Genomic DNA, 12,325 nt, shown 5'->3' on the forward strand with positions numbered 1-12,325 from the left:
CACTGCGCAGCTAGAGAACATTACCAATGCGTTCACTCTGTATTTTAAGCTGGCTGCCCCACCACCACAGAAAGCACTGAGCTAGGCTGAAACATCTGCATTTTGAGGCAGCCTTTGTTTGCAAACTGATATGTGATACGTATTGTCGCCAAACAAACATGCAAAACAGGTGGGTCTTTCACAATGACCGGTAGCAACTGTGCCTACAAGACTACTTGGTCTGAAAAGTGAAATCACAGTCAGATTTTTTGTTGTGTGCGATAGATGACAGCAGAAAAATATTTCAAAGTTCGTAATACAACTAAAAAAGTATTTACAAGCAAAACCAGCCAAGATTACCATTTGTACAACATAACTGTCATTGATGACAGTTGGCCCACATACTGCACATTTTAGCTGGCCCTGCCATCAGTAGATTTCTGCCTACGCCACTGAATTGAATTAAATGAAAACCTAGAGTGCATTTAAGAAGCTATTCATTAGACTTCTACTTCTTCTACTGTTTACCATTACTCCACAATGATTGTTGCGACACCTCAGTCTTATAAGCAGGCCACAAATATCTGTGTACTTGTACTGTGGAAAGCAGAAATTGACCAAAATGGCAAAGTCATGTGATTTAAAATCTGAAAAAAAGAAGAAGTGGGAGATATTGACCAATACTGGGCATGTGTTGATCAGTGGGAGGACAAACATCCTTCATGGGATAACAGTAAGTCTGTACAGGATGATATCAGAAACGAGTGAATAATATGCCTCTTCTCAAGACTTCTCTGCCTTCATATGACCTGTTATGAGCAGTTTTGTATGAGTGATTTTACACCTTTCTAACACGCTTGAAGTTAACAAACTGAAAATCATCTTCATAAATAATATTTGATTGGTTGATCATCATCATCGTCATCAACAAAAAACAACAACAACAGAGAAAACAAAAACAGTGACAGCCCCCCCACTGACCCTTTCAGAATTATACTATTCTTCTAATGTAAATTCTTCTAAAAAGTATTCGGAAAAATTAAATTATTTTGATAAAGGAGGTAGGACTAGGTATCTATGCATTTTTAATGGAGCTACTACTATAGGATATTTGAGTGACGGGATGGAGGTTATCAAATTAACTTCACGCCTGAGCACTCGAATCTTCCTTTCTGTCCTATTGTTATTCTAGCAAGGGGTGAGTGGAGGAGGGAACAAAAAGTAATGTAATAGCCTTCAGGCGTAGCGACATTCTTATGGTCAAACTGAGGATTCCAGGCTGAAAGAATTTCCCGCTATCGCAACATGACCAAAATATTTGACATGTAGCCCAGTTTAGCTATAGACTTCTTACAGGCCAAATGCATTGTGGAAAAAGTGGTTCCTGTTTAAACTTCTTCATAATAGCACTTCGTCATCGCTTGAAGACAGCGTGTTCTGATGTATATTGACAGAAGTTGAAAAGACTGGGAAGTGTGCGGACGATGTCGGCCGTCAGGTGGAATGTTGTACTTTGGTTATGTATATACTGTGGCTGCACCTTTGCGCAAACAACCTCGCGAGAAGGTAAGTCATTCATACAGGTGTTCAAGATGACGTCCGAATGATGTACATTGTTGTGTATACGTTGACGAGCACGCAAATAGCCTGTACTGAATATTTGATCATATTTTCAGATTAACAATAGTTTTCTTTTCAATTCTCCTGGTAATAATATGCCTCTGTATTGTACATTACACTACTAAAATGAATAAAATTATACTTGTATTTATATATATATTTTAAATAGAATAGAACGTTTTGTATAATGTAATTACTGCCACTGTCTGGGCACTTTACAGTATTTACATTTCATGCCAGGCTTACATTATGAGTGAAATAAACCACTTTTACTTCCAATCCTCTCCCGTCGTTCCCCGCCTCTGTCCCCTCTCTCCTCTTCCTTTCAGTGGAGCTCTTCAACTCAGTCAAACAGGCCAGTCTGAAATGGACATCTTATCCAGACCCCAAAGCAGTACGTAGGATGGCTACCCATTCTGCTCTCTATGTCTAGCAGAAACACTAGATGCTGTGGAGGTTTAGACCAGTTACTTTATAGATCATTCATGAAATACATTTTTGGCCGGTTTCCCTGACAGTTTAAGCACGAGAATCTCTGTTGAAGAGGCTTTTTAGTCCATTACTTGGTTAAATCTGTATGAGGGAAACTGCCCCCTGGTGTTTTTGGCCCTGTCCTACAGTAGGCCTATGGCTGTATGCCTAATAACATGTTGTATCCTCCTCTCCTGTCACTACAGTGGAGTGAGAAATTACTGAAGATGGGTTCAGAGACCCAAGTCCCAGTCTATCAAGCCTGCGCTGTCAACAACAAACCCAGTTCAAGATCACTACTGACTAATTGGATTGCACGGAAGGATGCCCTGCACCTGCTATTGGACCTACAATTCGCCCAGGAAGAGGAGTCATCATCTAATCAGCTGAGTCCACTCCAGGTCCACCTTCTGGAATCAGACTCTCCACTCACCAAATTTAGTGAATCCCAGAATCCCCTCAATCTAAAAACCTCTCAGACTTTCAGCACCACAACAGAAGTGCATCGGATCAAGGAGTACCTTATAAACAGCCTGGAATTAGTGTTAAACACTGAGCCTCTCTCACACGACGGCTTCCATCTTGGATTCACCTACTCAGGGCCCTGCATCTTCCTATCCTCTGTCAGGCTGTACTACAGGAGATGTCCTCGTTTGGTCAGCCACCTTGTTGGGTTTGAGGGAGCGTCTGCAGGAGCGGGGCCATTGACAGGGTCCTGTGTTGAAGGCGCCGTGGGGGTAGAGGGGCAAGTGGAGCCCCCTCAGAGGGAGTGCCAGGTGAATGGGGAGTGGGGTCCACTGCAAGGGGGGTGCACCTGCGCCCCGGGTCACCAAGAAAAGGTGGACTCTTGTGAAGGTATGTGACGACCAACCCGAAAAACACCACTATGATGAGTTTGACTCTAGTAGATACACAGTATATTTTTTGGGACAGGAGTTTTTCCAGGTCAAGTCGCATAGTCGGGAAAAGCTCCTGGCCCCATGCATCTTATAAGGGCTAGCCGTCTATTTGTGTAGTAGCCTTGACAGATTTATTTGGGTTTCTTCCAACAGCCTGTGGAGTTGGATACTACAAGGCAGCCAATGAGAGTGGGGGTTGTCGCTCGTGTCCACCCAACAGGAAGACGGACAGGGAGGGTGCAGAAGGGTGTGACTGTCGTCAGGGATACTTCAGCCTCCCGGGTGACCCGTATGTCATGGGGTGCACACGTAAGACACTCCGACGAGTTCCTCAAACCACATTATTTTTGTAATTTCGCAGAAGTATCTAACAAGATTTATGGATGAGTTGTGTAGAATGTAGTAAATAGTTCAACAACTTGCTTCAACTGAATATGGATGTGCCATATTAGGGGAGTCAGAGGGTCATTCATGAATCTTAATAACAATGGGAAACAGGTTTGTAGATGACAATGTTTCTTTCATTTCCTAATTTTCTTATGTTGCAATATCTCGAGCTGTTTGGAACTTAGTATTTCTCTTCCACAGGACCGCCCTCTGCTCCTGTAAATGTAACAGTCCAGTACCTCAATGACTCAATACTGACTCTGCTTTGGGACCCTCCCATTGACCTGGGGGGGAGGCAGGAAGTGATGTATGACGTGGAATGCTCAGAGAGAGAGGGAGGGACTGCTGGTCAGTGGGCAGTGTGTGGGGAGGCGGTCATCTTTCTCCCTGCCTCAGCGGGACTGACCGTCACTGCAGTCAACCTCACATGGGTCAGCCCATGGTCGGACTACCGGCTGTCGGTCCAGGCAAGAAATAATGTGTCATTCCACCAGGGGGCAGCAGCGTCATCAACAGCATCCATAATCATTCATAGACGTGAGTGTCTGGACGATGTCATTACTACTACCTCATTCTAACACAGCTGTAACTGCTGCTGCTGATACAACGGGTGGGTCTAATCCTGATTGCTGATTGGTTAAAACTAAGGAAGAACATGTGAGTCATGATCAAGATAAGAATTGTACCATCCTACTGTGATCATACCCTTATCATATCATAACATGTCATCGTGAGTTTGGATGATGTCATCACATTTGGCATCGCTGTTACGGTATATTAACAAAACCAAAACGGCTGATGCTAACAACGCTGCTTAAAGATAATCATGACTCAGAGCACTAACTTTGGCTGTTAAAAGCCTCACTGTGCCGATGCACACATGTGCAAGGTTATGGGTAACACATACAGCTCATTTCCTTTTGATGTAGAAGGACATGGAATGTCAGGACAGATATGAATCCAACCCACTTCAAATGATGTGAAGATACCCGTCTGTCTACAGGGAAATCTCTAGTGATAAACACCCCTGGTTCCATCCCCCTGGATCCCCACCACTCCCATGTGGAGGGTCCCTCTCCCTGGGTGATCATAGGAGCTCTACTGGGAGTCCTACTGCTGTTGATTCTGGTCCCTGCTGCTGTTTATTCTCTGCTATGCAAATACACCAAGCTCAGGTAAATACACCAAGCTCAGGCAAATACACCAAGCTCAGGCAAATACACCAAGCTCAGGCAAATACACCAAGCTCAGGTAAATACACCAAGCTCAGGTAAATACACCAAGCTCAGGTAAATACACATAGCTCAGGTAAATACACATAGCTCAGGTAAATACACATAGCTCAGGTAAATACACATAGCTCAGGTAAATACACCAAGCTCAGGTAAATACACCAAGCTCAGGTAAATACACCAAGCTCAGGTAAATACACCAAGCTCAGGTAAATACACATAGCTCAGGTAAATACACCAAGCTCAGGCAAATACACCAAGCTCAGGCAAATACACCAAGCTCAGGTAAATACACCAAGCTCAGGTAAATACACATAGCTCAGGCAAACCAGAATACCCACCTGGGGACCTGAGGAGGCTGGTGGGAGGAGCTATAGGAGGAGGGGCTCATTGACATGTCTGAAATGGAATTATTGGAACCGTATCAAACACATCAAACATATGGAAATCACGTTTGACTCTGTTCCAAAAATTACATTCCAGCCATTACAATGAGCCCGTCCTCCTATAGCTCCTCCCACCAGCCTCCTCTGCTGGGGACAGAGCCTTTGTGATCTAGCTTGGATGTAGAGGTTCATATATATATATATATATATATATTTATTTTCCAGTCAAGACCAGGAGGTGGAGCTGCTGCCCTCTCACTCAGGTGTGAGCTATGGTCGTAATGAGGGCCCACACGCTGCCCCTCAGGAAGTCAACAGTGAGTCTGACACGGCCAAGAATTCACTATAAACAGTAGACACAGCATTTGACTCAGATAGACAGGACTGTCAGATGAACCATGTAGATAACAGTGTTGTGTCCCCATTTGACTCAGATAGTTCATCTGACAGTCCTGTCTATGTAGATAACAGTGTTGTGTCCCCATTTGACTCAGATAGTTCATCTGACAGTCCTGTCTATGTAGATAACAGTGTTGTGTCCCCATTTGACTCCCCCTCCGTTCTCTTTTGCCCCCTTTCCTGTCTCTCGTCTCCTATAGTGGTGTTGGTACCTGGTGTGGTTCAGTTGCCGGAGAGTGTTGGTGACAAACTACTTACCAGTCTGAGGGATGTCCTGGTGGACAGGAACCAGCTGACCCTGGGAAAGGAGCTGGGAGCTGGTCAGTCAAGGAGACGTATCATATAACATTCTATTTTAGTCTGCAGCCTGATTTTCTATTCTATCCTGATAATGAAGCATGTTCCAGTGAATTATAATGGGTTTTGACTGTACCTCCAGGAGAGTTTGGCTCTGTCTACGAGGGGATCTTTACTCCAGAGGAAGGGATAGACATCAAAGTAGCTGTCAAGACTATGAGAGGTACGCATCATTCAGGGAATTATCCCCATGTAAAATGAATGGATATCTTGAAATATCCCCATGTAAAATGAATGGATATCTTGAAATATCCCCATGTAAAATGAATGGATATCTTGAAATATCCCCATGTAAAATGAATGGATATCTTGAAATATCCCCATGTAAAATGAATGGATATCTTGAAATATCCCCATGTAACATGAATGCAGTCTATTCCTTAGTGCTGTATGTCTGTAGCACAGGATGCTGTTGAGGGGAGGACAGCCCATAATAATGGCTGAATGGAATGTTATCAAACACATGGGAACCGATGTTTGATACCATTCTATTTATTCCATTCCAGCCATTAATGAGCCCGCCCTCACCTGTGGTTTATATAGCTTATACCGTATGTTTTCTCCCTATGTGGCTTCAGTTGGACTCGACAGGCAGGAGGACTTAGAGTCGTTTCTGAAGGAAGCAGAGATCATGCAGCACTTTGACCATAACAACGTTGTCAAACTTCTTGGTAATTCTGCCATACTAGCTCACCTTACTCTATTTTAATGCCGACTTTAATGCTATCACTCAACATTCCATTCATCCTTCAAATTCTTGTTGCAGTATTGGCATCCTCTAAAAGTATCTGTGTTTGTCCTGCAGGGGTCACCTTGGAGCAGGATTCTCCTTTGCCAGTCCCTCTGGTGATACTACCCTTCATGAAGCATGGAGACCTGCGCCGGTTCCTCATCGCTACCCGCTACGGGGATATTCCCATGGTGAGACACACACACACCCACACACAAGGACGCACATCACGCGTGCACTGTCTCTGACTAATATGTATAATCTAAATGAATACCTCTTCCCTCCTCACAGTTTGTGCCTCACCAGAGTCTTCTGCGCTTCATGGTTGACATTGCAGCAGGGATGGAGTATCTGAGTTCACATGGCTTTTTGCACAGGGACCTGGCTGCACGCAACTGCATGTAAGTCCACCAGGGGGTGCCAGTCAGTCAGAGTGTACTTACACGGGAGCCTCAGATAAGGAAGACCGCATGCATCTATGTCACAGGAGGTGGGTGGCACCTTAATTGGGGAGGACCGGCTGGTGGTAATGGATGGAGTGGAATTGTATCAAATACATCCAACGCATGTGTTTGATGCCATTCCATTTGCGTCATTCTAGCCATTATTATGAGCCGTCCTCCCCTCAGCAGCCTCCACTGATCTATGTCCACACCATTGGTATTCAGCTAAGGGAATACTATACGATGAAACCTACCAACATGTTCAATGAGGATGGGTAAGGTTCTTCCAGGCCTTCGAGGACATGGTACCAAGAAACACAGACTGATATCAGGATAGTGGGATGGATGGATACACCAGTTGGTAAATCAATTGAAACAAAGCCTTGTCACATTGAATATGCCTACAGATCACCATGCAATAGTAAAGATGTTTTCTTTGTAGCTGTAAGTAGATATTATTAAATGGTGTATAACGTAGTTGACTACCAGTCAGACTTGTTGTGTTTGTATCTGTGTGTGTCTGCGCTCGTGTGTCTTTCCCAGGTTGGGGATGATGTGTGTGTGTGTGTGTGTCTTTCCCAGGTTGGGGGATGATGTGTGTGTGTGTGTGTGTGTCTTTCCCAGGTTGGGGGATGATGTGTGTGTGTGTGTCTTTCCCAGGTTGGGGGATGATGTGTGTGTGTGTGTGCGCGCGCGCGTGTGTGTGTGTGTATATGTGTCTTTCCCAGGTTGGGGGATGACGTGTGTGTGTGTGTGTGTCTTTTTCAGGTTGGGGTATGATGTGTGTATGTGTCTTTCCCAGGTTGGGGGATGACGTGTGTGTGTTTTCCAGATTGGAGGATGACATGTGTGTGTGTGTCTTTTCCAGGTTGGGGGTTGATGTGTGTATGTGTCTTTTCCAGATTGGGGGATGACGTGTGTGTGTGTGTGTGTGTGTGTGTGTGTGTGTGTGTGTGTGTGTGTGTGTCTTTTCCAGGTTGGGGGAGGATGTGTGTATGTGTCCTTCCCAGATTGGGGGATGACGTGTGTGTGTGTCTTTCCCAGATTGGGGGATGACGTGTGTGTGTGTGTGTGTGTGTGTGTCTCTTTTCCAGGTTGGGGGATGATATGTGTATGTGTCTTTCCCAGGTTGGGGGATGACGTGTGTGTGTGTGTGTGTGTGTGTGTGTGTGTGTGTGTCTTTTCTACATTGGGGGATGATGTGTGTGTGTGTGTGTGTGTGTGTGTGTGTGTGTGTGTGTGTGTGTGTGTGTGTGTGTGTGTGTGTGTTTCCCAGGTTGGGGGATGACATGTGTATGTGTCTTTCCCAGGTTGGGGGATGACGTGTGTGTGTGTGTGTGTGTGTGTGTGTGTGTGTGTGTGTGTGTGTGTGTGTGTGTGTGTGTGTCTTTTCCAGGTTGGGGGATGATATGTGTATGTGTCTTTCCCAGGTTGGGGGATGACGTGTGTGTGTGTGTGTGTGTGTGTCTTTTCCAGGTTGGGGGATGATATGTGTATGTGTCTTTCCCAGGTTGGGGGATGACGTGTGTGTGTGTGTGTGTGTGTGTGTGTGTGTGTGTGTGTGTGTGTATCTTTTCTAGGTTGGGGGATGATGTGTATGTGTGTGTGTCTTTTCCAGGTTGGGGGATGATATGTGTATGTGTCTTTCCCAGGTTGGGGGATGACTTGCGCGTGTGTGTGGCTGACTTTGGCCTCTCCAAGAAGACATACAGCAACAACTACTACAGACAGACAGTGACTATCCGAATGCCGGTCAAGTGGATGGCCATAGAGAGCCTTTCAGAGTCCATCTTTACTAGCAAGACTGACGTGGTAAGTCACACATGATTAAGAGATGACTTGCTTGCATGACATCTGACTGATCCATCACTTGGACCAGCAGTGTGAGCTGACCCTGTGACCTGACCAGGGCAAACTCATTACTGAAGCTAGCAGAGGGTGATCCTAAAGATAGCTGTAAATAACTGGCTGTTATGCCAATGCATGTTTAAATTGAAGAAAGTGTGTGTGTGTGTGTGTCCCTTTACTACAGTGGTCATTTGCGGTCACCATGTGGGAGATAGTGTCCAGGGGAAGGACACCGTATCCTGGGGTCCACAACCATGAGCTCCTGGAGCTACTGAACGCTGGACACAGACTCAAGCTTCCTGAGTGTGATGACAAACTGTGAGTCCTCACTTTATTCTTGTCTAGTTTAGTAGTATGACCTCTCTTGTTATGGAGTCAATGGGGGAATGTAGCTCAATGCGTGTTCACAAGAACTGATGCTAGTTTTGTGAACGTAGATATGGTTACCAGTAGCCTGTGTTTACAATGTAATGTGTGAGTGCAATAATTAATTGAATTTGAAGCTGTATTTAGTGAAAACTTCAGTTTACAGATTCACACAGAGTTGCTGACAACTTGGGCCATGTTTGAATCCCACTGGGCAAAAACTGGTTGAATCAATATTGTTTCCACGTCATTTCAGCCAAAATCTGTAATGTGATGACGTTGAATCAACGTGGAAAACTGATTGGATTTCCAAAAAGTCATCAACGTCAGGGCATTTTGTATTTTTTCACCCAACTTTTAACCTACATCCAATGACAGGGTGACATTTTTGGTCGATTTCACGTTGAATTCACGTTATTTGACAACTCAACCAAATGTAAATCAAAGCCAGTGGTGAAAAAAAGTACTCAAATGTCATACTTGAAAAGATACCTTAATAGAAAATGCCTCAAGTAGAAATGAAAGTCACTCAGTAAAATACTACTTGAGTAAAAGTCTAAAAGTATCTGGTTTTAAATGTACTTAAGTACAGATGTGGAAGAAATACTAAATTGTCATAGTTGAGTAAAAGTATGAAGTAAAAGTAAATGCTATACATCAAATTCCTTTTATTAAGAAAACCATATGGCATGATGTTCTTGTTTTTTAAATGTACAGACAGCCAGGGACACACTCCAACACTCAGACATTATTTACAAATGCAGTATTTGTGTTTAGTGAGTCCTCCAGATCAGAGGCAGTAGGGTTGACAACACGTTATATTAATAGGTATGTGAATTGGACCATATTGCTGTCCTGCCGAGCATTCAAAATGTGACGAGTACTTTTGGGTATCAGGGAAAATGTATGGAGTAAAAAGTACATATTCTCTTCAGGAATGTAGTGGAGTAAAAGCAAAGTAATGTCCAGATACCCCCCAAAACTACTTAAGTAGTACTTTAAAGTATTTTTTACTTAAGTACTTTACACCACTGATCAAAGCTAGATGTTGAACTGACGTCTGTGCCCAGTGGGACATAAAGTGCGCCTGGTTTCTCCCCAAATATTTATTGGCTAGCTTCTGGACCTCCCCTGTAGTTCTAACTAATTGAATCAACGTGAGCCTTATTGGCACGACAGGCTGTAACTGAGAGTTGGGCAACATGGAGCATGTCCACAGAGGTGATATTGTCTGTGTAATTAATTATATGTTCACCCTGCCTCTCCCTCTCAATCCATCTTCCTTCCTCTCTCTGATACAGTGTCTCTTTCCTTTGTTCTCTCTCAATCCATCTTCTTCTCCCCTTCCCTCTTCCTTTCTGCACTGTCTGACTTATTCCTCTCTCTCCCTCCCTCCCTCACTCGCTCTCTACCTCCCTCTCTCTCTCTACCTCCCTCTCTCTCTCTACCTCCCTCTCTCTCTCTACCTCCCTCTCTCTCGCTACCTCCCTCTCTACCTCGCTCTCTCTCTACCTCGCTCTCTCTCTCTACCTCGCTCTCTCCCTCTACCTCGCTCTCTCTCTCTACCTCACTCTCTCTCTCTACCTCACTCTCTCTCTCTACCTCACTCTCTCTCTACCTCACTCTCTCTCTACCTCATCTCACGAGATGAGGGAGAGAAAGTAGATATATATATATACTGTATATATGCACTGTGTATCTACTCATCTCATCCCTGCACCTCTCATCTCCCCCCTAGTTATGAGGTGATGCTGAGTTGTTGGCACAGGGAACCAGGACACAGGCCTGATTTCAGGGAGCTGGGGGAGACGCTCAAAGGCCTTCTGTTTGAGCTGCCCCCGCTGGAGGCCAGCCAGGAGGCCCACTACATCAACCAGGGCCTGGAGGCTGCCACTTACAGTCCGTGGGTTGCCGATGGATATGACAACCCCGGTTTTGAGGAGGGCGCAGTGGGGAACGTGTACCTGCCCACCCCTGTGGGGGCTGGGGCTAATGCTAAACCTCCACCCAAGAAAGATGAGGAAGGATATCTGTTGTGTACGAAAACTGAGTCTGCTGTGTAGACAGTGGATTAGGAAGGCATTGTGGGTGTTTTATAGATGATATTTGTGAAAGAGGCTCTGCTTTTTAAAAACGTTCTCTGGTGTTTTATGTTCTGTCAGCTACGGTTATAGCCTTCAACAATCCAAGCGTGTTTGAATGTGTTTATTCCATGCGTCATCTCTGTGGTTAGATACCTCGGCACAAATCAACATATCAAATTTAGATAAATTCAAATCACCTTGACACTTTTATATGTACAGTATCTCGCTCTCCCTATGTGTGTGTGTGTGTGTGTGTGTGGCAGACAGATTGCTGGGCATTACCTTCTCTACTGATGATTGGTGTGCCACAATGTTTCTACAACTTCTGTAAATAATGTTTGATAATCAAATATTATTTTTATTTTTATAATGAACATTGTTTTAGGGATGATCTTTCAAACCCATAACTACATAAAAGCATTACATTTTTCCAGAGTTCAAATTTGCATGAAGAAAGAGTGATATTATACAAGAATAGAGTGTGATGTGTCACCAAAGACAGTACAGTATGAAGATAAGCTAAAACTGCTTCTCCAAAAGAAATCCCCGATCACACTTGTTTGCGAGCTCATGGCGACGTTAGCTTGCAATGCTCATGCGTAGATACACGTCATCGGGTCTAACCGGCGTCTCGAGCGGAACTGCGCATATGCAGGCCGTCAAATCAAAGGCGTTATAAACTCCGTTATAAAGTTGTTTTTCACGAAAATGTAAACGTGTCAGTTTGTCACTTTCGCTAGTTTGGAGTAATAACATGTTCAACTACTTGATACATTGGCTCTGATCTAGGTTGTGCCTTTAGATTTCGAAAAAGTAACAAAGGAATAATTTTTCAATTTTCTCATTGTCTTCTCAAACCCCGGCCAGTCTGTTTGGTCTGTTTCGCTTAGAAAGTCTGCGGTGTCACCATGTCCAGGTATGGCGTATTCATGACAACTGGGAACTCGAATAGAAACGAGGTCAAATCATGACGTCAGTGATCTTTAGGTCGGAAAGTCGGAGCAAAAAAAAAAGGTCCGAGTTCCCGACTTGGAATACTGAGTTGGGAGCAAAACAATTTTTTTCGAGTTCCCTGTTGTCTTGATCGCACTAAAGTCGGAGATTTCCGAGTTCCTAGTTGTCTT

The 12,325-nt window shown here is 44.3% G+C and overlaps 1 protein-coding gene across 2 annotated transcripts; it reads left to right on the forward strand.

Moving 5' to 3' along the window:
* The first annotated feature begins 1,251 nt into the window (after positions 1-1,251).
* On the forward strand, positions 1,252-11,643 carry si:ch73-40a2.1 (tyrosine-protein kinase Mer). 2 transcript variants are annotated; one of them, XM_029667103.2, is made up of 15 exons: positions 1,252-1,545; positions 1,929-1,993; positions 2,277-2,925; positions 3,123-3,278; positions 3,558-3,893; positions 4,360-4,531; positions 5,200-5,291; positions 5,574-5,693; positions 5,813-5,893; positions 6,309-6,401; positions 6,536-6,651; positions 6,752-6,861; positions 8,556-8,715; positions 8,936-9,069; positions 10,856-11,643. In XM_029667103.2, the coding sequence occupies exons 1-15, from the start codon at positions 1,464-1,466 to the stop codon at positions 11,178-11,180; spliced, it is 2,691 nt and encodes an 896-aa protein (XP_029522963.1). In that variant the 5' UTR covers positions 1,252-1,463; the 3' UTR covers positions 11,181-11,643. The 2 variants fall into 2 exon arrangements, with proteins under 2 accessions (XP_029522963.1, XP_029522964.1); XM_029667104.2 differs by lacking the exon at positions 1,929-1,993 and having other exon boundaries at positions 1,253-1,545.
* The last annotated feature ends 682 nt before the right edge of the window (positions 11,644-12,325 follow it).

This window comes from Oncorhynchus nerka, linkage group LG8 (assembly GCF_034236695.1).
Source record: "Oncorhynchus nerka isolate Pitt River linkage group LG8, Oner_Uvic_2.0, whole genome shotgun sequence".
Lineage (NCBI taxonomy): Eukaryota > Metazoa > Chordata > Actinopteri > Salmoniformes > Salmonidae > Oncorhynchus > Oncorhynchus nerka.

Bases quoted from the DNA above. Each gene is read 5' to 3' on its own strand.
- si:ch73-40a2.1 (XM_029667103.2), top strand. From the start codon at position 1,464: ATGTCGGCCGTCAGGTGGAATGTTGTACTTTGGTTATGTATATACTGT. The intron at 1,994-2,276 runs GTACGTAGGATG...CTGTCACTACAG, and splicing joins CTTATCCAGACCCCAAAGCA to TGGAGTGAGAAATTACTGAA. The intron at 9,070-10,855 runs GTGAGTCCTCAC...TCTCCCCCCTAG, and splicing joins CCTGAGTGTGATGACAAACT to TTATGAGGTGATGCTGAGTT.